The sequence below is a fragment of the Pristis pectinata genome, chromosome 24 (genome assembly GCF_009764475.1).
Source record: "Pristis pectinata isolate sPriPec2 chromosome 24, sPriPec2.1.pri, whole genome shotgun sequence".
NCBI lineage: Eukaryota > Metazoa > Chordata > Chondrichthyes > Rhinopristiformes > Pristidae > Pristis > Pristis pectinata.
The window spans coordinates 29,392,024-29,418,384 of record NC_067428.1 but is presented as its reverse complement, the minus strand read 5'-3'; the positions used below and the strand labels follow the sequence as shown (position 1 = coordinate 29,418,384).

The following is a 26,361-nucleotide window of genomic DNA, read 5'->3' as shown; positions in this document are numbered from 1 at the left end:
ATTTCTTTATTAGTCACATGTACATAGAAACACACAGTGAAATGCATCTTTTTGCGTTACTGAGAATGTGCTGGGGGGTAGCCTGCAAGTGTCACCACTCTTCCGGTGCCAACATAGCATGCCCACAGCTCCTAACCTGTACGTCTTTGGAATGTGGGAGGAAACCGGAGCACCCAAAGGAAACCCACGCAGACACACGGGGAGAAGGTTTAGATTCCTGGCGTTAACATATCGGATGACCTGTCCTGGGCCCAGCACATAGATGTAATCACAAGGAAAGCATGCCAGTGCCTTTACTTTCTTAGGAAGTTAAGAAGGTTTGGCTTGTCACAGAACACCCTAACAAACTTCTACAGATGTATTGTTGAATGTATCCTGACTGGTTGCATCATGGTCTGGTACGGCAATTCGAATGCACAGGAATGCAAGAAGATGCAGAGAGTAGTGGACTCTGCTCAATACACCACGGGCACATCCCTCCCTATCATCGATTGTATCTACAGGAGGCGCTGCCTCAAGAAGGCAACATCCATCGTCAAAGATCCCCACCATCCGGGCCATGCCATCTTCTCACAGCTACCATCAGACAGGAGGTACAGAAGCCTGAAGTCCCACACCACCAAATTCAAGAACAGCTACTTCCCTTCAATCATTCAGTTCTTGACCCAATCAGCAAATGATCACTCGAGTCTAACAACACTATGACCACTTTGATCACTTTGCACCAAAATTGACTTGGTATTTTTTGTTCTAATTGTGTTCTTTTTGTAAAAATTGTGTTTAATTTATGTTTAATTGATGCTTTTCTTGGGAATGCTGCTTATCTGATGCTGTGTGCCTGTGATGCTGCTGCAAGTAAGTTTATCATTGCACCTGTGCACACATGTGCTTGTGCAGATGACAACAAATTCGACTTTGAGACCAATCCACGGTTAATTATTAATTAAGTCATAAATTAATTCTCAAAATATAGTCCATCCCTAATTGCCCTGAAGAAGACAGTGTTGCCTTCTTGAACAACTGCAGCTCTCCTGGGGAAGGTGCTCCTGCAGTGCAGTCAGGGAGGGAGCTTCAGGACTTGGACCCAGTCACAGTCACAGGTCAGGATGGTGAACAACTTGGAGGGGAACCCAAAGATGGGGTTGATCCCTTGCACCTTCTGCCCTTGTCCATCTCGGTGGTGGAGGGAGAAAGCTTGAGAGGTGCAGTCAGAATAACCAGGATAAATAAATGCAGTGCATTTTGTCGATGGTTCACACTGCAAACATTGTATACACTGCTTAGTCCTGGATCCTGTTAAGTTTCCTGAGAGTTTTTGGAGCTGCATTTGTTCAGACAAGTGGAGAGTTTTGCATCATGCTCCTGAATTGTGGATAATGGAAGGACCTTGGGGTATCAGAAGGTGGAGTCACTTTCCACAAGTTACCCTGCCTCTGACTTACTCTTGCTGCCACAGTATTTATGTATCTCACCCAGATGAGTTTCCAGTCAATGATGTACCCCATGATATTGAAATAGACAATAGGAGCGGAAGTAGACCATTCGGCCTTCGAGTCTGCACCGCCATTTTGAGATCATGGCTGATCCTCAACAATCAATATCCTGTTCCTGCCTTGTCCTCATATCCCTTGATTCCCTATCTATCAGAAACCTATCTAGCTCCTTCTTGAAAGTACCCAGAGAATTGGCCTCCACTGCCCTCTGAGGGCAGTGCATTCCACAAATTCACAACCTTCTGGGAGAAGAAGTTTTTCCTCACCTCTGTCCTAAATGGCCTAGCCCTTATTCCTAAATCATGCCCCTGGTCCTGACTTCCCCAACATCTGGAAACATATTTCCTGTCTCTATCTTGTCCAATCCCTTAATAATCCTGTATGTTTCAATCCGATCCCCTCTCAATCTTCTCAATTCCAGCGTGTACAATCCCAGTCTCTCCAACCCTCTCAACATAAGACAGTCCCGACATCCCCGGAATTAACCTCGTAAACCTACGCTGCACGCCCTCTATAGCCAGGATATCTTTCCTTAACACTGGAGACCAAAACTGTACACAATATTCCAGGAGTGGTCTCACCAGGGCCCTGTACAAATGCAAAGAATCTCTTTGCTTTTTGTACTCAATTCCCCTTGTAATACAGGCCAACATTCCATTAGCCTTAATCACTGCCTGCTGCACTTGCTCATTCACTTTCAGTGACTGATGAACAAGGACTCCTAGATCCCTTGTATTTCCAATGAGGGACTCAGTGATGGTAATACCATTGAATGTCAGGGGTAGTGTGTAGACTCTCGTGTTGGAGATGATGTTGCCAGCCATTTTGTGATGTACACATCACATACCACTTAACCGTCAGCCCATTCCTGAATGTTGCCTTGGTTTGCTGCATGTAGACACAGTCTGCTTCACTTGCTGAGAAGTTACGAATGGAATTATATCTCATTCAACTATCAGTGAGTATTCCCCCTTCTGACCTTATCATGGAAGCTGATGAAGCAGCTGAAGGTGGTTGGGCCTAGGACACTGCCCTGGGGAATTCATGCAGTGATGTCCTGAGGCTGAGACAACCACAAGCCATCTTCCTTTGTGTAAGGCCACAGCTACTGGGAGATTTCCCTTTCATTTACCAGGGGTATCTTTATGTCGCACCTGGTAAAGTGCTGCCTTGATGTCAAAGGCAGTCACTCTCACCGTCTCTGTGCAGTTCACCTCTTCGATACATGTATGACTCAGGCTGTAGTGGGGTCTTGATCAAAGTGGTCTGGGAGAAATCCAAACCGGGCATCGATGAGTAGGTTATTGATGATTAGCTTGCTAGCACTAATCATTACAATTTCCATTCCTTTGCGAATGATTGAGAGTAACTGATTGGGCAGTAATTAGGTGAATCGGATTTGTCCTGATACCTAGGCAACTTTCCACATTTTGTAACTTTACTGAAACTTCTTGGCTACATGCACAGTAGTGATAAGTGTAGGTCTTCCGTACAATAGCTAGGGTGTTGCCTGGTGCTGTAGACTTCATAGTATGCAGTGCTCTTTAACTTTGTCTCAATATATTCAGTATATAGAACATTACAGCACAGTACAGGCCCTTCGGCCTACGATGTTGTGCCAACATTTTATCCTGCTCTAAGATCTATCTAATCCTTCCCTCCCACATAGCCCTCCATTTCTCTATCATTCATGTGTCTATCTAAGAGTCTCTTAAATGTCCCTAATGTATCTGCCCCCACAACCTCTGCCGTCAGTGCGTTCCACGCACCCACCACTGTCTGTGTAAAAAAAAAACCTACCCCTGACATCCCCCTTATACCTTCCTCCAATCACCTGAAAATTATGTTTCCTCGTGTTAGCCAGTAACTGAGCCTCTTCTTCCCTTAGGTGGAGAATTCCAAAGACTCACCACCCCTTTGGTGTAGTAATTTCTTCTCAGTTCAGTCTAGAATGACCGAACCTTTATTACGAGACTATGACCCTTGGTTATCGACATCCTAGCCATCTTTGCAACTATTTTCTCAAGCCCCAGAATTTTGTATGCTTCAATGAAATTATCTCTCATTCCTCTGAACCCTTGGAGAGTGCTGACCCTGTCTGTTCAATCTCTCCTCATAGGATGAACCCTAACCCCATAACATTTGATAAAATGCTCTTCATTATGAAAGAGAAACTAGTGTTACGATTATGTTTGAAGGACCATTAAATTTAACAGTTTATGTAAAGCAGCTACTTACTTCCCACTTCCCGATTAACATCTTTGAAAGATAAACAGTCAGAGAAAGTCAATGGATGTGCAATTTTTCTGTGAGTCCAACACTAACAACAGCTTTGTAGATGTTATCTAGACAGAGAACCTTCCACATTAATTTCAACATTTCATAAATAAGTAAAAGGCTGTGGATATATAATGAATAACTGATTATATTTGTATCCTGTTGTTACCAATCAAAACTCCATTTAAGGTCTGAATACATTTGAGCTGACAGTTATTGTAATCATAAAATCAAAAGTACAGCTTTGAAACTTGTGAAGTCATCTTGAAACAACTTCAGACATTTAGCCTTTATCAATCAGCAGCAAAATATTCCTTTTGCTCTATTTTTACCAGCCCTAATTAAAAATGCAGATGTTTAAGCAATTGCCTTTGAAGGTTTCAAATTTAAACAAATGGCTGTAGTTTAAATAGAACGATTAGGGTCACAATTAGACTGTTAACCAGCCACTGTAGGATGACTAAAGATTTTAGTTAGTGGTGTATCTCTGATGAGTGCTCCCTAAGTCATTAAAAATAATTAAATGAGAACAACCTGGTCAATGGAAGAATACTTTCATCAGTAATATGAGTCTAGAAATTAACTCCAAAAGTTAAAGGATCAATGATAAGCCATTACGTCAATCAGCAGTTTAGCATTAAACAACATTTTCTTTTGAAACTCTGCAAATGGTGATGACAATGTTAAGACAGACAGAGAGGGAGATAATCATGGTTCTTGAAGAAATGAAACAATTAACAATCGTTACTCTAACCAATTCATCTTATTGATGTTTGCATTATACAACAGGGATGAAAGTGTACATGAATTGAGCAAATTCATTTGTGAAAATGCATAACAGCTGTTGATAGCCAGATAGTTACAGGATTAATTCCCTGATATATTTTCAGCTGGAGGCAAACCACATAAAGCAAATCTAAATCTATAAAAGCACCAAAACAGATGGTTATATCTGATTTAAATTCAAATGCACTTCTAACTGACCTCACACCATTTGTACAGACATTTCTACTACGTTGTTTCATTGTCTGGGAGTTTTAATGGGTTAGAAAGTAGGGGTGCACCAGCTACAGATAACAGGACAACCAGTTGTAGAAACACTTTAAAACAAAAGAATTCTCTCACTCTTTCCTCTCCTTTCATCTCCTGGTTTGTGCACTTCTGCTGGTCTCTGGTCAATGATCACTATTCTCTTTTAGCCTGCTGGTAGTAATTTATGTTCTGCGTGTTGTCTGAACCTACGTGCCTGTGTTGCTGCTGCAAGCAGGTCTTTCATTGTACCTGTACCTCACCGTACTTGTGAACACGACAATAGGCTTGATTTGACTTGATTAGGGATCTCCCATGGTTAGCGCAACGCTATTACAGTGCCAGTGACCGGGGTTCAAATTCCGCCGCTGTCTGTAAGGAGTTTGTACGTTCTCCCCGTGTGTCTGCGTGGGTTTCCTCCAGGTGCTCCGGTTTCCTCCCACATTCCAAAGACACATGGGTTAGGAAGTTGTGGGCATGCTATGTTGGCACCAGAAGCATAGCGACACTTGCAGGCTGCTCCCAGCATTCTCAGTAACGCAAAAAGACACATTTCACTGTGTGTTTCGATGTACATTTGACTAATAAATAAATATCTTATCTTATTAAGAAATATAAAGGTTTTAACATGGCCAGTGACATATGGTGGCTCTGTCTTTCCATTTGCTGGGATCAGTTCAGATAAGGGGTCTGGGTTGAGCTGTTCAGTCTGCCAGAGAAGGGGAAGCAGCAGCTTCCATCATATCCAACAGAAGGTGATCAGAGAGTGTCTAAGGTCCAGAGCGAACAGAGCAGATACCAGTGGATGGCTCAGCTAGTAGAACCAGTGCCTCACAGCACCAGTGACTCGCCTTCAATCCCAACCTCCAGTGCAGTCTGTGTGGAGTTTACACGTTCTCCTTGTGCTTGTGTGAGTTCCGCCTGGATGTTTCTTTCCAAAGACTTAAGTTAAATGGCCACTGTAAATGGCCCCGAGTGTGTGGGTGAGTGGTAGAATCCGGGGGGAGTTGATGGGAACGTTGGGAGAACAGATTACAGGGAAAATTTGATGGTAAATGGAAAGGTTCATTCTCGGCTCCACTCGGGACATAGAAGCCACAGACAATCTGATGGAGGAACTCAGCAGGTTGAGCAGCATCTGTGGGGGGGGAGGAGGGTGAAGGAATTGTCACTGTTATGGATTGAAACCCTGCCTCAGGACTCCAACCCTGTCACAGATCTCATCACATCAGATCTCCCCTCCACCGTCCCCAGTCTTAGTTTTGGTATTGGTATTGGTTTATTATTGTCACTTGTACCGAGGTACAGTGAAAAACTTGTCTTGCATACCGATCGTACAGGTCAATTCATTACACAGTGCAGTTACATTGAGTTAGTACAGAGTGCATTGAGGTAGTACAGGTAAAAACAATAACAGAATACAGAATAAAGTGTCACAGCTACAGGGAAAGTGCAGTGCAATAAGGTGCAAGGTCACAACAAGGTAGATCATGAGGTCAGAGTCCACCTCATCATATAAGGGAACTGTTCAACAGTCTTATCACAGTGGGGTAGAAGCTGTCCTTAAGTCTGGTGGTATGTGCCCTCAGGCTCCTGTATCTTCTACCTGATGGAAGAGGAGAGAAGAGAGAAAGTCCTGGGTGAGCAGGGTCTTTGATTATGAACTTGGCACAGGCCTTCGATCTGAAACGTTGACATTTCCTTCTCCCCCCACAGATGCTGCCTGACCCACAGAGTTCCTCCAGCAGATTGTTTTTTGTTCTAGATTCCTTCATCTGCAGTGTCTTGTGTCTCCAGGGCATAGCAGTCCACTTGATAAGCACCCCATCCACAACCATTTACTCACTCCTCCATCCACACACAGTAGCAGCAATTTGAACCATCACATCCTTCTTATAGTGTGGCAACCAGAACTGCACACAGTCCTCAAAGTGCAATCTAACCAATGTTTTGTAAGGTTGCAAGGTAACATCCCAATTCTTATATTCTATGCCCTGAGCTATGAAGGCATGCATGCCATATGCCGCCTTTGGTTTAGGTTTTAACATTCATTGAAAGCCAAGGTGCAAATAAAAAGGAACAAATGAAACAGAAACTTTAAAACAGAACAAAAGGTAATTACCTATAAATAAATATTTCAAAGATAGAGCAAGGAGCAAAGATAAAGAAGTGAGATAACGCAACCTGATGCTGGAAGTGTAAGGTTTCCCAATGAATGTCCACGTATCTGGACCAACCAATTTCTGCCTTCAGTGACGTTGCAGTAGGTCATTAATTGTTATGGAGGGAGGGGTAATACCTTTACTTTTAGCAACAAAAGCTATCTACCTATTTTTAACTCAGGCTCTCAAGGAAACATGAAAGAGTAGAGGTTTTACGACTGACTGGGTTAGTCAGGACTGCATAACGTGGAGTTATTGGACTGCAATACTAGCCTTGATTTATAGAGTCACAGAACTGTACAGCACAGAATAGGCCCTTCGGCCCACCATGTCAATGCCGTCCAATGTACCTGCCTACACTAATCCCATTTGTCCACAATCCACCTGTAGCCGATTTCTTGGTGATTCAAGTACTTGTCTAAATGCTTCTTCAATAGTGTGAAAGTATCTGCATCCACCAGCTCTTCAGGAATTCACTGCAAACTCCAACTATACTCTGTATGAAGAATTCCCCTCAGATTCCCTTTAAACCTCCCAGTGCTCACCTTAAACCTATGTCCTTTTGTCTTAGTCACTCCATACGATCCCCTCTGTATCTCCCTCATAATGTTATCTATTTCTGTCAGGTCACCTCTCAGCCTCCTCTGCTCCGGGGTAAATTAGCCCAGCCAGTTATCTCTCCTCATAACTGAGATGCTCCAGTCCAGGCAACATTCTATTGAATCTCCTCTGCATCCTCTCTGGTTCAACCACATTCACTCTCAACAATTTTTCTAGATGCAACATAGAAAGCATCCTAATCGGATGCATCATGGCTTGGTCCGGCAACTGCTCTGCCCAAGGTAGCAAGGAACTGCAGAGAGTTGTGAACACAGCCCAGTCCATCACACAAACCAACCTACTCTCCAATGACTGCCTCCACACTTCCCGCTGCCTCAGGAAAGCAGGCAACATAATCAAGAACACATCCCACCCCGGTCATTGTCCCTTCTCCCCTCTCTTAGACAGAAGATACAAAAGCATGAAGCATGTTCAATCAAGCTCAAGGACACCTTCTGTCCTGCTGTTAGCAAGATTTGAATGGACCTCTCACATGCTAAAGATGAATTCTTGATCTCTTGATCTACCTTGTCGTGGCCCTTGCACTTTATTTGTTTACCTGCACTGCACTTTCTCTGTGGCTGTAACACTATATTCTGCATTCTGTTTTTCCTTTTTACTAGCTCAATGTAGTTATGTATGACATGATCTGACTGGATGGCACGCAAACAGAATTCTTTTCTCTGTATCTTGGTACATGTGACAATAGATAGACAATGGCTAGTGGAATTACACACAAGACTCCAGATGTGGCCTAACCAGTGTCTTATAAAGTTGTAACATGACTCTTATCCACAGGAAATGCCTCTGTCTTAAGTTTCTGGCTCAGTCAATGAACCAGAGGGGAGGTTGAATGTACACCCAAACATAAAGGAGCAGGGTGTAATGGACCTCTGGACAGATTTATCTGAAATCCAGTCTCATCACAGGCATGTGCAAAGGTTTTGGAAGGGGAGAGTGTGATTGTTCAGGGAGCTGTGTGCATTGGGGACTTAGAAGAGATTGAGAAGAAAGTCAAGCTGGAACTGTTCTGTACGATTGGTACAATGTACTTACTATGACTTGAAAACAAAGAGCAAACTGAAATCCAATGTGACCAGATATCAGGAGGCAAGTACAATTGGCTGCTACTGCACCAACATCGTATTGAATGAATTACCAAAAACGAATAATAACCAGGGAGATTCGAACTGCTCCAAAATTGATTGGACAAAAGAAGTAGGCTAAAGGGAACAGAATACAGAGCTCCTACAAAGTGTACTGGATTCACTTCTAACCCAGTGAGACAGAAGCACAAGAGAGGGTTTGGCACTGAATGGACCTGGTAACATGCAGTGAACCAGAGCAGGTAGATCTTGTGAAAGTTGGAACATCCAGGCAATAATGACCATAATACAATCCCCAATAAGATAATTCTTCAGAAGTACACTAAAATGAAGTTAATAATTGAAGACATCTGATTCTAAGGAGCAGTGAATAGAAGTTTGGAAAATTAGATAAACAACATTGGTAAACAATGGGAAGTATTTAAAAGGCATTCAACAGGGTAAGAATATTAGATATTCTAATGAAATACAAGAATAATCTACACTTAATGAGACGCCATGGATGGATAAAAACAAGAACAAAATTAAGGTAATAAAAGAAAAACTATGAAATGTTATTTTCAAGGAAGAGAAAACAAAATATCGGCACATACTTTCAGACTCCAGAGTCCAGACTACCCCTTCCTGAAGTCCACAATCAATTCCTTATGTTCAAAGTCAGCAAGGCCAAGGAATTGATTGTGGACTTCAGGAAATGGAAGTTAGGAGAACACACAGCAGTCCTCACTGAGGGGTCATTTGTGGAAAGGGTGAGCAGCTTCAAGTTCCTGGGTGTCAACATCTCAGAGGATCTATCCTGGGCCCAACACATTGATGCAATCATGAAGAAGGCACACCAGTGGTTCTACTTTGTTAGGAGTTGAGGAGATTTGGTACGTCACCAAAGTCTCTTACAACTTTCTATAGATGTACGGTGGAGAGCATTCTGACTGGTGGCATCACAGCCTGGTGTGGAGGCTCCAATGTGCAGGATCGGAAGAGTCTGCAGAGGGTTGTAGACTCAGCCAGTTCCATCACGGGCACAACCCTCCCCACCATCGAAGACATCTTCAAGAGGTAGTGCCTCAAGAAGACGGCATCCATCATTAAGGACCCTCACCATCTGGGATATGCCCTCTTCTCCTTACTACCATCAGGGAGGAGGTGCAGGAGCCTGAACAATTCAGGAGCAGCTTCTTCCCCTCCACCATCAGATTTCTGAGCGGTCCATGAACTCTACCTCATTATTTCTCTTTTGCACTATTTTATTTATTTCTTTTCTGGTGATGTACAGAAACTTTTATGTCTTGTACTGTACTGCTGCCGCAAAACAACAAATTTCACTACACGCGTCAGTGATAATAAACTTGATCTGATTCTGACATACACAAAACCAGAGAAGTCAGGATTGCAATAAGGTCATTAATAATGGAAAAGGTTAAAATCATGAGTAGTAACAGAACAATGGCAAAGATATTACATAATCATTTTGATTTAGTATTTACCAGGGAGGCAGATTAGATTGGAGATACAAGAGACTGCTGGGATCTGGAGCTACTTTGAACCATAGAACCATATAGCACAAAACAGGCCCTTCGGCCCACCATGTTGTGCCATCCATCAAACCACCCTCACACTACCTAACCCTTTTGTCCCGCATATCCCTCTATCTCACGTTCCTCCATATGCCTATCCAACAAACTCTTGAACCTGTCCAATGTATCTGCCTCCACCACCACCCCAGGCAGTGCATTCCATGCACCAACCACTCTCTGGGTGAAAAACCTCCCCCTGACATCTCCCCTGAACCTCCCACCCATAACCTTAAAGCCATGCCCTCTCGTCTTGAGCATTGGTGCCCTGGGAAAGAGGCACTGGCTGTCTACTCTATCTATTCCTCTCAATATTTTATATACCTCTATCATGTCTCCTCTCATCCTCCTCCTCTCCAGTGAATAAAGCCCTAGCACCTTAAGCCATTCCTCATATTCCATATGCTCTAATCCAGGCAGCATCCTGGGAAAAGAACTGTCAGCATTTCGGTTCAAAACCTGATGCAGACCCGAAACGTCGACAATTCCTTTCCCGCACAGATGCAGCTCAACCCGCTGAGTTCCTCCAGCAGATTGTTTGTTGAAGCAGATTAGATTGAACTGCCAGTGGAAAATAAGATTAATCTATAATAACGTAAAGAAAGAGAAAAGTTATGTAGACTAATCAAAGTAAAAAAAAGGAATAGAACCCCAGGTTCAGATGGATTGCATCCACACACTGAGGAGAACCGATAAAGGTAGCAGAGCGGCGACTACACAAACTTATTAATTTATGAGTAAAGGGAGATGCTGTAATAGAACACCGGCGGTTAGTTAAAGTCACATTTTATTTTAGAACAGTTGGTTTAACATTGGTGGTAGGAAAGATAATGGAATCACTATTAAAGAAGAAAATAAAACACTAGGAAATAAAATACAGTGACATGTAATCTGCATAGATTTCAAAAGTAAAAGAGATCCTTGACCAATATCATTAAGTTTATTTGATAATGTAATTGATAGGAGATAAGGGTAATGTAGTAGATGTAAATTATCCAGATTTCAGTAAGGAACTTCATATGAATAAGGTCAAAGACGCAGAGTCAAGTAGCAAGTGGTAAGATGGACGGTAAGTTGACTACAGCACAGAAAGCAAAGAACATAGGGCTAAGGGCTATTCAGAAAGTGGGGAAGTGAATCAGTGCTGGGTGCACTGTTATTGACAATCTCCATAATGATTTAGACTTTGAAATCAAGATATCACTGAGTTTATGATGGTGGGGGTGATTGGTATTGAAGAGGTCTGAAAACTACTACAAGACTTTAGTAACGGGCAAATTAACGTCAACGTAAATCTATGCAGGATATCACAGTCTGGAAAGAAATAAGGAAGTTGCATATTACTTTGATTGCAAGAACATAAATTGTGGAGATAACAAAGGATTTTAGAATACAAATATATGGACTCATAGAGTCATACAGCACGGAAACAGGCCCTTCGGCCCAACTGGTCCATGCTGACCAGGATGCCCATCCAAGCTGGTCCCATTTGCCAGCATTTGGCCCATAACCTTCTAAGCCTTTCCTATCCATGTACCTGTCCAACTGTTTTTTAAAAGTTGTTACTGTACCTGCCTCAACCACTTCCTCTGGCAGCTCATTCTACATACATACAGCCCGCTGTGTAAAAAAGTTGCCCCTCAAGTTCCTATCAAGTCTCCCCCCTCTTATGTTAAACCTATGCCCTCTAGTTCTTGATTCTCCAATCCTGGGAAAAACATTGAGTGCATTCACCCTATCTATGCCCCTTATGATTTTATGTACCTCTATAAGATCACCCCTCAGTCTCCTACACTCCAAGGAATAAGGTCTTACTCTGTTCATCCTCTCCCTGTAACTCAGTCCCTCAAGTTCTGGCAACATCCTTGTAAAATAAAAGTGGCGATGCTGTTTAATAAGGCCAAAAGCTTAATGGAACAAGTACTAGGGTTTATTTCTGGAAGAATAGAACGTAAAATTGGAGGAGTTATATTAAATTCAAATAAAATTATTGTTGGATCACACGAGGAGTAGTACTGTGCACAGTCCTGATCACCATATTGTTATTGGTATTGGTTTATTATTGTCAAATGTACCGAGATACAGTGAAAAGCTCTCGTTTTGCGTGCCATCCAGACAGATCATGCCGTACATAATTATACTGAGGTAGCAAAGTGAAAACAATAATATGTTAGCAAGGAAAAGGTGCAAAAACAAATACTTACAAGGATGGTATCAAAATTGTGAAGCTTCACCCATCCATAGCAGATGACAATATCAGGTCACTTTTCATTTGAAAAGTAAAGGAAGACAAACCAAATGGAAAACTTTACTATGGAATGTTTTCATTGGAGAAGGCAGAAATCACTAGAATAGAATCCCTGTTAAGAAGGACTGCAACTAATTAAGAGACTTTAAGTAACGGGAATCTACTCACCAAATGAATTTCAGATGATTATTAAACAATTTGCAGATGATACCATAAAACATGATTAATCTCCTAAACATGCTATTTCATAGAACTGACACATTGCACCCTTCGTATGAATTGCATTGCACTGACTTCCATGGACGTTGACAATGCCAGCCCAAAGTGCTCCTGCAGCGGTAGGTCACTATCAATGCTGTAAACTAACAAAGGGCACATTTTTACAGCTCTCAGCAATGGGCAACTTCATCAGTCCAAGCAGGTTACAGAGCAGCCTTTACCAGAGCATTGTATTATTAATGGAAAACCACTCAAAAATAACAATACCAGATATATCTTATCCACATCTTTGTTAGCATAGCCATAAGTTTCCACATGTAACATCAGCTGTGAGGAAAGCAAGACATTCATCTCTTCTTATTAATTGACTATTGTTGAGCACGTCACCATTTGCACCAAAAACACAGGAAAATAGGAGCAGGAATAGGCCACTCGGCCCCTCAAGCCTGCCTCGCCATTCAATATGATCGCGGCTGATCTATGCTGGCCTCAGCTCCTCTTCTGTGCCAGCTCCCTCATACCGTAACTATCATCTCACAATTGTCTATCAATGGAATTGTGTGGCATGAATAAGAGAACTGCAAAATTATTTGTAAAAGGACAGTAAGACATGGTTGAACAGTTACAAGATAGATTGTGGTAGAGGATTGATCAAAGATGTGACCTTCACAAACTGAATGTTATTTTACAAGTGTGAGTGATAACGACAGTTAAACTGGTTTGTTAATTAGCTCACCAAATGCCTTCCTTGGTTCCACCAACGCAAGTACGAATGGTTGACCTTTAGGCAAATCTTTCAACATCTTGGCAACTTCATAATGTCGACAGCCTACTATAGTTTGGTTGTTTATTCCTTCTATGTGGTCTCCCACGCAGACAGTCTTGATTCTATCGATAGTGCTACCTTCCTTAATCCTCTGTGAAATTACAAATTAGTGTTTAGTACAAACAAATATATTCAGCACCGTGAACAAAATCTTTTTTTGTCATACTGATTCACAAAGTACAAGATGAAAAGTCCAGTTTGAATGCCAAGGCTGTGGTAACATGATTTTAAAGTTACTGGAGAGGTTTCAAGAAATCTGGCTATTACTCTGGAAATACCTTCTTTCAGAGGGTGGTGTCATAGAGTTATACAGCACAGAAAATGGCCCTTCGGCCCAGCTGGTCAATGCCAACCAAGATGTCCCATCCAAGCTCATTTGGCCAATAACCTTCTAAACCTTTCCAATCCACGTACCTGTTGTTAATCTTTGGAATTCTCCGCCCAGAAGGGTTATGTATGCTAGACCAATGGGGCACTTAAAGCCGAAGCAGATAAATAACTGAAAAATCATGGAATTGAGGGCCATGGGGACTGGTACAGAAGAGGAGATGAGGCCTCGGACAGATCAGCCATGATCATATTGAATGGTGGGGCAGGCTTGAGAGACTGAGAGGCCTGTTTCTGCTCCTATTTTCTTATGTTCTATCTCATACGTAGATTCATACAGCACAGAGACAGATCCTTTAACCCACCAAGACCGTACTGGGAATTTGACCCAACAGTTGTGGAAGTTAAGTTCAATTAAAAAGTGGAGTACCAAATTAATATCAGTAATATTGGGTGCAAGACCACTGGATTATCACAAAGGCTTGTCTAGTGTGCTAATCATCTTCTCTATTCAGCTTGGCCAGTTTGTGACACCAGACCCACTAACAAAGTTGCTTTTTAGTTGTTCCCCGAAATGGCTTTGAAAGCTATTCAGTTCTATTACATTGCACAATACTTTGCAGAAATGAAGAAGTTAAATCAATCAACAATTGAAGGAAACCTTTGTGTTTGATTTTAGCTGACAAATTATCCTAAAAGAGGTTTTTTGTTCCAATTATCCAAAAAGCTACGTATCCTGTTTAGATGTGACATTCTGAACTTGTGTCAATGACAGCACACAGTGTAAATATATCTGACCAGTTCAATGTATGATAAAGACATTTTTCTAAGAAATTTTGAAGAAAATTAATTACTTGACCAGTTGACATATGTTTTTATCCTAACATATTTCTCAGAAAACTCTTGCCAACTGTTATTGGGACTCAATAACTCATAATGCAACAGAGATCCTAAGAACCAGATTCAGGGAAGGGGAAAAGTAGTGATACAGCATCAAGGGAGAGTGTGACTGGCTAAAATCCATAAATTAATACATTAAAGAAAACATGAAATTATATCTTGTCCAATTTTGTTATCCTCCTTAATGGACAGAAATTAACACGCGTTCCAACATTAATTTAGCACCAACTGTTCGTTGAAACCATTTAAGGAGGTGTTATTAACAAAAGTCAGTACTTTGTGTCCCTCAATGTTTACTCAGAAAAAAATCATGCATAAAGTTACTAACCCAGAGAACATGACACACCTGCTCCCATTATCTGATGTTTAATTTTTTTTTAAATCATGTTTTAATTGCTGATTCTTATCTTTAGTAATGCAGTAATCCATTTAAGGAGTTTAAATTGCTGAGAGACTCAGAAATACCAAAATGCTTCTGCTCTTAGCTTATTCCAATCATAATTCATTTGTATGTTCGGCTGGCGAGAGTAAGAGAAGCAGGAAAGCATTGCGCTTGAGCACTTGTTTAGGTATCTACTGGTTAACAAAATGTCGCAGCACTGCTGAAATCCATGAATTAATTGTAAATGCAATTAATGCAAATATATTTAGTCTCACAACACAAACTACCTCGGCTACCCCTCAGAGCCAGGTCAGGTGGGCAACATCACTGATTTGCAGCAATGGTGCTGGGGTCAAGAGGGTTGAGAACTTCAAGTTCCTAGGTGTAAGCATCACCAATAGCTTGCCCTGGTCCAACCATGTAGGCGCGATGGCCAAGAAAGTGCCAAGGAAGCTAAGGAAATTTGGCATGTTCCTGTTGACACACACCAATTTTCGGAGATTCACCATAGAAACCCCCCTATCCAGATGCATCACAGCTTGGTATGGCAACTGCTCTGCACAAGACCACAAGAAACTGCGGAGAGTTATGGACACAGCACTTCACAGAAACCAGCCTCCCCTCCGTGGACTCTGTCTATACTTCTTGCTGCCTCAATAAAGCAGCCAACATAATCAAAGACCCCTCCCATCCTGGACATTCCCTCTTCTCCCCCCTTTCCCATCAGGCAGAAGATACAAAAGCCTGAAAGCACGTACTACCAGGCTCAAGGACAGCTTCTGTCCTGCTGTTATAAGACTATTGAATGGACCTCTTGCACAATAAAAAGGACTCTTGACCTCACAATCTACCTCGTTATGGCCTTGCACCTTATTGTCTGCCTGCATTGTACTTTCTCTGTAACTGTAACACTATATTCTGCATTCTGTTATTGTTTTACCTTGCACTACCTTGATGTACTGATGTGATGAAATGATCCATATGGATGGCATGCAAAACAAAGTTTTTCACTGTACCTCAGTGCATATCACAATAATAAAACAATTACCAATTATTGGGGACCATGAAATAATTCTTCCAAAAGCTGTCACTGTGAAGTACATTTCTGGTCATCCCTTTCAGCACAGATGTGGGTGGACTGAGGTTTTAGTTCATTTTAGCTGGTCTCCATCTAGTGGTATACTGTAACCATGACTTAAGCATGAATTATCTGATGGCTGGCCACACCAAACTGATTAACCCCCCACCCCCCCCCCAACCTCTCCTCCACCCACCCTCTTGTAATCTCCTCTGCAACTGCACATGCATTGAGTCATGTAGGGTGATTGATGATTGGCATGGACTCAATGGGCTGAAGGGCCTCCATCTGTAGGATTCTATAACTCTACTTGAGTAGCAATGTCCACACCTGCACAGTTTGTACCTTAATGAAGGCATAGCCTGTTCCATTGTCAGTGATGGTCAGACCCAGAGCATCCTCTGACTTTGTCACCTCCACTTCTTTTATTTGCCCTTTCACATGAGCAAAGATGAAGTCCTCCAGTCCAATCTGACCTCCCAGTAATCTCTGCATGTCCACCTTGTGAGTATTTAATGTGCAGAAAAGAATCTGCTGGTCAAAAAAGAAAAAGAAAACTTAAAAAACAACCGTGGATACCTACAGCAGGTCAGTGTTTATTACAAAGAAATAGACTTGTGTTTGAGCCGAGATCTTTACAAAATTAACACTGACTACCAATATTCACCACCAAGCTCGATATTTACCACTGAACCATTTTATCTGGTTGATTTCTGTCACAAATAATCATTAGAAATTAAATTACAGCATTAGCAAAACCTATAAAAGTATCGGCAAAAGGAAAGAGTTAAGTGCGTGATACTTTATATCCCTTTTAGAATATTTGCAAGTGGTTTTACTGCCAACAAACTGCGTTTGAACTGTACTTGCTATTGTAATGGAACAGCGGTAGCTAATATTATGCTGTTGCACAATGAGGGCCACATTCTTAAATGATGCATTTGAATTGCCAGATGTTAAATGCTGCCTTAGACCTGACAAGAACGCTTGTGCCATTAGAGTAATTTTAGAATCAGATTATTTATAGTCATAAAGTTCCAAGTTTTTTAATGGCTTTTCCTGAATCAATCATGAACTGTATCGTAAATTGTCATACATTCCTTTAGCCAACTATCCTGAGTCCTTTATTCACCGAACATAAACGTCTCCTGTGGGTGGATTTCCTGCTCAGTTGTATGAAGATATTAATGTACATTAATGGGCATAAAATATCAATGGGCAAGTCTTTTGCGCAGAGAGTGGTAGGTGCCTGGAATGGGTTACCAGGGGTAATGGAAGCAGGCAGTTTGGTGGAGTTTAAGAGGCTTTTAGATAAACACATGAATATGAAGGGACTGGCAGGATATGGATGATGCAAGGAGAAGGACATTTACTATAAATTGGCATCAAGATTGGCACAACATCGTGGGCTGAATGGCCGGTCCAGTGCTGTACTGTTCTATGTTCATTACTACAGTTCTTTCTTGAATCAGTTTGCTGAGACGTGGGCAAAAAAGATCGACCAAAACATAGTGCAACACTGAGGCTGTCTTTCAGATGAGACCTCAATCCAATACCACGTCTGCATTCAGGTGGTCACAAACATTCCCAGGGCAGGTGAGCTATTCCCAGTGGGGTCTTGGCCAAAAAATTAATTGCAAGTTTCAATCATTCTTGTAAACAGTTGGCCAGTGGTGGGGAGCAGATGGAGAGTTCACCCTCATTCTGTCTCCCCTCCCCTCTCCATCCCCATTCAGTCTCCCTCTCACCACCCCCTCCCTCATATTCTTCCTCTCCTCTTCTTCGTGTAACTCCCACCAAGGTGCCCACCTAAGCTTGCGGAGGTGTATAAAATAATGAGGGGCGTAGGTAGGGTGAAAGCACACGGTCTTTTACCCAGTAAAAGGGAATCAAAAACCAGAGGTCGTGGGTTTAAGGTGAGAGGGGAGAGGTTTAAAAGGAACCTGGGGCAACTTCTTCACGCAGAAGGTGGTCGGTTTATGGAACGAGCTGCCAGAGGAAGTGGTTGAGGAAGGTACAGTAACAACATTTAAAAGAGATTTGGATAAGTACATGGGTAGGAAAGGTTTTGAGGGATATGGGCCAAACGCAGGCAAATGGGACTAACTTAGATGGGCACCTTGGATCTATGACTCCATGACTTAAATCTCTCTCTCTCTCTCTCTCTCTCTCTTTGTCTCTTTCTCTCTCTCTCTTTCTCTCTCCCTCTCTCTCTCTTTCTCTCTCTCTCTCTTTCTCTCTCCCTCTCTCTCTCCTTCTCTCTCTCTCTTTCGCTCTCCCTCTCTCTCTCTTTCTCTTTTTCTCTCTCTCTCTCTGTCTCTCTCTATCTCTCTCTCTCTCTCTCTCTCTCTCTCTCTTTCTCCCTCCCTCTCCCTCTCTCGTTCGGTGGAGTGGAACAGTAGACACAACTCACCCCTGCCAACGAGGCAGCAGATGGCAGGGGATGGGGTTGTGGTCTGAGAATCAGGCTCTGTGCCACGCCGAATATCCTTGCACTTTGCCGGGCATTTGACATCCCTCAGCTTTATGCCTGGGAGGGGATGTACGGAGAGCGACTTCACTCATTTCACTGGGTCCTTGACCAGGTGAAAAATGCAAGCTCAGGGAAGCATTTAATTTTACTTTATTTCAATATTTTGATGTTGCTTGCATTAAAGTGTCTTTACTACATTTATATTTTAGTATATTAATAACTTACTTTCTTAATCATTTAAATATTTTAATTTCTATTTTGGATATTAGGAGAGGTCAGCATGGTTTTGTGCAGGACAGATCATGTCTCACAAATCTGACTGAGCCTTTTGAGGAGATAACTGAGAAAATTAATGAAGGCAGAGCAGTCGACGTGATTTGCATGGACTTTAGTAAGGCCTTTGATGAGATCCAATAAAATAAGATTTCTTTATTAGTCACATGTACATCGAAACATAGAGTGAAATACATCTTTTCCGTAGAGTGTTCTGGGGGCAGCCCCCAAGTGTCGCCACACTTCTGGCGCCAACAAAGCACGTCCACAATTTCCTAACCAGTATGCCTTTGGAATGTGGGAGGAAACCGGAGCACCGGGAGGAAACCCACGCAGATGTACACACAGTGGCCGGAATTGAACCCAGGGTTGCTGGCGCTGTAATAGTGTTACACTAACCGCTACACTACCGTGCCTGCAGATATGGTAGGCTCGTCCAGAAGGTTAAGCACAAGGGGTCTAAAGCATGTTGGTGAACTGGATCCAAAACTGGCTTGGTGATAGGACACTGATGGATGGGTGTTTTTCTGACTGGAAGTCTGTAACAAGTGGTGAACTGCAGGGATTGGTGCTGGGACCTTTGTTGTTTGTAATATACATAATGACTTGGATGAGAATGTAAGTGATCTGATTAGTAAGCTTGCAGATGGCACAAAGATTGGTGGAGTTGTAGACAGCAAAGAAGATTGTCTAAGGATACAGTGGGACATAGAAAAGTTGGAAAGTTGGGCAGAACAGTGGCAGATGGAATTTAATCCAGACAAACACTTTGGAAATGCACTTTGGAAAGTAAAATCCTGGTAAAACAGACCTTGAGATACAAGTCCATAGATTCCTGAAAATGGCAACAGGTGGATAGGGTAGGGAAGTAGGCATTTGGTATGCTTGCCTTCATAGGCTGAGGCATTGAGTATAAGAGTTGGGATGTCATGTTGCAGCTGTACAAAACATTGGTTAGACCGCACTTTGAGTACTGTGTACAGTTCTGGTTGCCACATTACAGGAAGAATGTGGTATCCTGAGAAAGACTGCAGAAGAGATTTATCAGGATATTGCCTGGAATGGAGGGCTGTAGTTATAAGTAGAGGCAGATATAATTACAACGTTTAAAAGCCATATTTATATGGATAGGTACTTGGATAGGAAAGGCATGGAGGGATATTGGCCTAATGCAGGCAACTGGGATCAGTGTAGGTAAGCACTAAGGTCAGCATGGATAAGGTGAACGAAAAGGACCCATTCTGTGCTGTATGAAGGTTCAGTAACAGCTACTTCCCTTCAACCATTCGGTTCTTGAACCAACCGGCACAACCCTAAACACTACAGTTTAGCAACACCATGACCACTTTGAACACTTTGCACTAAGATTGACTTTTTTTCGTTCTAATTGTGTTCTTTCTGGTAAAAACTGTGTATAATTTATGTCTTTCTTGTGAATGCTGCTTATCTGATGCTATGTGCCTGTGATGCTGCTGCAAGTAAGATTTTCATTGCACCTGTGCACACATGGACTTGTGCACGTGACAATAAACTCGACTTTGACTTTACTTTTAAATGCCTCTATGCTGAAAAGTAATTCAAAGGCCTTTGACACAGAAAGCTGTCAAGACGTTCTGGGAAGGGCCTCAGGAATTCACCACCTCAGGCACTCTTGACCTCACGAGCGACTCTTGGGTGCAATGGATCAGTTTGCCCACCACCCACCTGTGACCAGAAAATGTCCAAAGAGGTAGGTATGGGCTGTGGGCAGTGTAACTGGGATCCAGAACGCAGGCTGAATCTAGCATCACCCAGCCTTTGGCCTCTTCCTATCCAGACTCATCGTTCCTCTGGTATTGGTGAGACCACATCTGGAGTATGGCATGCTGGTCTTCATCAGTCAGGATATTGAGTACAGCAGTAGGGGTGTTATGCTGCAGTTGTACATGATGTTAATGAGACCGCATTTAGAATATTATGTACAGTTTTGGTCACCCTGTTATAGGAAAGACCTATTTAAACTGGAAAGAGTGCGGAGAAGATTTATGAGGATGCTCCCAGGAGTCAAGGGATTGAGTTACAGGGGAAGGTTGTCCAGGCTAGGACTTTATTCCTTGGAACACAGGAGATTGAGGGGTGACCTTGTAGAGGTGTATAAAATCATGAGGGGCATAGGGTGAACGCTCAGTCTTTTTCCCAGGGAAGGAGAACTAATAACTAGAGGATGTAGGTTTAAGGTGAGAGGTGAAAGAATTAAAAAGGACCTGAGGGGCAACTTCTTCACACAGAGGGCGATGCGTATATGGAACGAGCTGCCAGGGGAAGTGGTTGAGGCAGGTACAATAATAACATTTAAAAGACATTTGGATAAGTACATTAATACTCCTCTTGATCAGTTAGGGAAGTGGGCTGAGGAGTGGCAAAAAGATTTCAATACAGATAAGTGTGAGGTAAAGCATTTTAGAAAGTCAAACCCACGTGGGACTTACAGTATACTATGAATGGTAGGGCACTAGGGAGTGCAATGGAACAGAGGGACCTAGGAGTACAAGTGCATTGTTCGTTGAAAGCAGCATCACAGGTAGACAAGAAAACGGTGTTTAGCACGCTGGCCTCCATCAATCAGGGCATTGAGTATAGGAGTTGGGACATTATGTTGCAGTTGTACAAGTCGTTGGTGAGGCCGCACTTGGAGTATTGTGGACAGTTTTGGTCACCCTGTTATAGGAAAGACGTGGTTAAACTGGAAAGAGTGCAGAGAAGATTTACGAGGATGTTGCCAGGACTAGAGGGCCTGAGTTTTTGGGAGAGGTTGGCCAGGCTAAGTCTTTATTCCTTGTAATGTAGGAGAATGAGGGGCGACCTTATAGAAGTGTTTTAAAATTATGAGAGGCATAGATAAGGTAGACGGTAACAATGACACAAGAGATTCTGCAGATGCTGGAAATCTGGAGCAACACACACAAAATGCTGGAGGAACTCAACAGGTCAGGCAGCATCTACAGAGGGAAATAAACAGTCGACGTTTCGGACCGAGACCCTTCATCAGGACTGGAAAGGAAGAGGGCAGAAGCCTGAATAAGAAGGTGGGGGGAGGAGCACAGGCTGGCAGGTGATAGGTGAGTCCAGGTTTGGATGGTAACAGTCTTTCCCCCAGGGTAGGGGAGTCCAAAACTAGGGGGCATAGGTTTAGGGTGAGAGGGGAAAGATTTAGAAAAGAACTGAGGGGCAAGTTTTTCACACAGAGAATGGTGGGTATATGGAACGAGCTGCCAGAGGAAGTAGTTGAGGCAGGTATAAGAGGATCATTTAAGAAGCACTTGGATAGGTACATGGAAGGGCGGAGCTTGGAGGGATATGGGCTGAACGCAGGAAATTGGGACTAGCTGGGTGGGCGCTGTGGTCAGCATGGACTGGTTAGGCCGAAGGACCTGTTATCTGTGCTGTATTGCTCTATGACTCTAAAATAGGAGGGATTTAGAGGGATATGGGCTAAATGCAGGCGAATGGGACTAGCTTGGTGAGCACCATGGTCAACATGGATGAGTTGGGCCAAAGGGCCTGTTTTCATGCTGTATTACTCTATGACTCTATCTGCACACTTACTTTCATCGACTGGTGCACAAGGACACCCAGGTCTTGTTGCACCCCCCTCTTTCCTAATCTATCACTGTTCAGATAATAATCTGCTTTCCTGTTTTTTATCTTCAAAGTAGATAACCTCATATTTATTCACATTAAACTGCATCCACCATGTGCTTGTCCAGCTACCCAGCCAATCCAAATCACACACTTTGTGTTGTTTGCAAACTTGGAGATATTATATTAAATTCCCTCATCTAAATTATTAATATAGATTATGAATAGCCAGAGTCCAGGCACTGAATTTCTTGTCCATGGATGCTCAAGTCACATTTAATGGGATGGTTTGTGTTGTAGAACATATAAAACATATAGAACACTACAGCACAGTACAGGGCCTTCAGCCCACAATGTGGTGCCGACATTTTATCCTGCTCTAAGATCTATCTAACCCTTAGTTGGTGGTTCGATGGAAAATCATGACGTAAAGTGTGAGTTGCACATTGGTATTGGTATTGGTATTGGTTTATTATTGTCATTTGTACCGAGATACAATGAAAAGCTTGTCTTACAAACCAATCGTACGGGTCAATTCATTACACAGTGCCGTTACATTGAGTTAGTACAGAGTGCATTGATGTAGTACAGGTAAAAACAATAACAGTACAGAGTAAAGTGTCACAGCTACAGAGAAAGTGCAGTGCATCATCTATTCCTTTCCGCTTCACGCTGGGTTATGTAACACACCATTCGTTGACCGGGACCACTAAACCAGATTGAAAAGGTAAGTTCAGACAAGCAGTTTGGTTTTTATTCCTTATATTACTCAACCTTAATGTTTTTAATTAATACTTGTGACTTTTTAAAAGTTTCACATTGTTATTTTATCTGTTAAATTGTATTGTTTCGATTGATTCCTGTAACAAAAATATTTAATCAAATTTATTATTTTTTCATCTTTTAAACTATTTATGCTTTTTTAATTAGTTAAATTTATTTCAATGTTTTCAAAAGTCTCTGGTGATCAGAGATATGTAGAGTTACAAACACCTTTAAGAGCTGTGAGCTGGCTAAAGGTCATCAGGAGGTGACAGTCTTGGGATCTGCCCAGTGAGTGACTGTGGACCACTCTGCATTTCAAGACGAGTGTAGAACCAGCCCAGAAAATCAACTTGTCAACTTAAATCACTGAACTACCAAACATAATGTATGCCCATGGATATCATTGATATCACATAACTATCTATGTAGTTAATAGATAATAAACTAATAAATAAATAATAAACTATAGGTTTATTATTGTCATAAGTACTAAGATACCCAATAAGTACCGAGATTAGCTAATAAACTATTGGTTTATTATTATCATATGTACCGAGATACAGTGAAAAACATTTCTTGATGAGCCATCCAGGCAGATTATGCCATATATGTAATTACATCAAGGTACTAAAAAGAAAAACCAAATGCAGAATATAGTTTTTCAGTTACAGAGAAAGGAAAGTGCAGGCAGACAAATAAAAGTGCAAGGGCCACGATGAGGTAGATTGGGACTATCTTTAGCATGTGAGAGGTCCGTTCAAGAGTCTGATAACAGTGGGATAGAAGCTGTCCTTGAGGCTGGTGGTATGTGGTGGTATCCAACTACACTCCCAAAATAGCTAGCAAGAAATGCACTATCATTTTGAGGCAGAAGTTTGATGCCTACCATACCAGCCAAGGACAAACATATAGTGTAGACTGCACAGTCCAGAACCAGGTGTGGTGCTCTTTGCATACATTAGGGGGTTAATACCTGTTGGATGTCCACACTTCATGGCTATTTGCCCTGAAGCAATTAGAATTGGCTGCCCACAAGAAAACTAGGCCTCAACTAAAGTCATAAATTTTGAAGTATAAAGCAAGAGTGTAAAGTAAAACTAAAAGAACATTAAAAACATGGTCACATCTGATCAGAGTTCTGAGGAAGGGTCTTCGACCCGAAACATTAACCATTTTTCTTTCCACAGATGCTACCAGACCTGCTGAGTTTTCTGTTTATATTTCAACTTTCCAGCATCCGCAGTTTTTTGCTGATTTTCATTGATGGTCACGTCAGTTCCTGCTATTGAAACCCTCCCACCTATGACTGATTTCTCCCTCCCCCCAATCCCCATCCCTCACTTCCTCATTGCTTCCATGGTTTAGTTTTCAAGCCCACTTTGCAATGAGTCAAGGGCAACTCCTGTGCTTCAGAAGAATGAGACCCAAGGCTGTCTTGTTTTTCAAGATGACATAGGTTTCATTATTCAGGTTCAAAGTCTGTGGACTCCCCCACCCCTCCCCAAAATGGCAGTGCCCAAAGTTCAGAGCTAATTTGTTTGTAAAACATTTCTTTGTCATAATGTTAGCACAGTTGTTGGTCAAATCATATTAAAAATGTCAGCTCCTCCACTGAAATTAATATAGGATTAGTGTAGTTGATAGTCGGCACAGACTTAATGGGCTGAAGGGCCTGTGTCCATAATGTTTCACTCTACGATTCTACATAAGAGCACAGTGAGGAAAAACATACAGGTACACTCATTGAAAGTTGCCAGCATACCACTTAGGAAAGCTGTTGTCAAATATAAAAATTGCAAATGGATTTTGAAATCTATATTTGTATTCAGAAAACATCTACAACTGCTGCTTGGTTTAAGTTCTGAAATCTAAAAGCACAATATTAGATCATTATCCAGAAATAAATTTCTTTCACTGGCAGCTTTTGGTTTTGAGTTGACTATATTAAAAGGAACAATGTTTTTGATGGGGATTTTGGATTGAAGCATAGCATTCCGCGTTCTGTTTTCCTTTTACTACCTCGATGTACCTATGTATGGCATGATCTGCCAAATAAAGGCTTCTCACTGTATCTGGGTACACGTGCCAATAATTAACCAATTCCAAAACTGATACACCAATTCGCAAGCAATACAAAGTTTTGGGAAGAGACTCCTGTCTTCCTCAACTGCACCCACCTCTGTTGGTGAGATCTCAAAGACCTCTGCGATTTTGGCATACAATTCCTTGACGTTGGTGAAGCCTTCGATTCTGCCGGTAGGGCTGCCATGAGCCAGCTGTGTATGAAATATCAGCCGGGGGCGAATCCGAGGAGCTGCGGGAGCAGGGTGTCCAGCAGCCACCTGCCCTTTGCCTTGTGCTGTGGGAGTCGTTTGATTCTCATCAGCACCTCCGTTCTCCATCAATTTGTTCTCTTCTGATTTTGCTGACTTTTTACATTTCCTCCTGGAACCACGCAGCATCTTGGTCTGGGACGTAGAGATATCTGCTTCTGAATAAAAGATGACTTTACCACACATTGGAAGCGTACATGAGTAATACGAGACCTGTTCAGAACTCTAAGCACAAAACCTTATACATAACTTACCAGGTAATCTCATTAAGGGAAAAAGAGAGGCTACAGTATCCCTTCATTAGGATGTTGACTATCAAAAGACAAATTCTAAGCACTGGATTGAGTTTTGCTAATAAGCACAACTGCTTGTGGATTGCAAAGCGTCCAAGTGTCATACTACATCAGCAGTTTTTGCAACCAGATTCTTACAGCATTTTTACTGAGCTTTTCTTTAAATGTAAGTTCATTTACAACAACACCCTGTGAATATGAATGGGGCAAAAAGGGGTCTGCTGAATAATTCCACCATATGTCTAGGCTGAAAGGTAGTTGATCCCATTGAGACTGATCATTTTTCTGCTGAAAATGAGAAAAAAAATGCTTCAGATACTGAAAATCTTATTATTGTTTTATTATCATTACATGTACACAGATATAGCGGAAAGCTTTTGTTTTGCGT

General features: G+C 42.0%; 1 protein-coding gene across 1 annotated transcript in view; it reads right to left on the bottom strand.

The window, feature by feature from the left end:
• Positions 1-25,809, bottom strand: part of LOC127582735 (PDZ domain-containing protein GIPC3-like) — a 72,884-nt gene extending 47,075 nt beyond the window's left edge. Inside the window, exons 1-3 of the mRNA XM_052038298.1 lie at positions 25,525-25,809; positions 16,564-16,749; positions 13,442-13,622 (exon numbers count right to left, since the gene is read on the bottom strand). Coding sequence (XP_051894258.1) covers positions 13,442-13,622; positions 16,564-16,749; positions 25,525-25,809 — 652 coding nt within the window. The remainder of the gene's footprint in view (positions 1-13,441; positions 13,623-16,563; positions 16,750-25,524) is intronic.
• Positions 25,810-26,361: the final 552 nt, after the last annotated feature.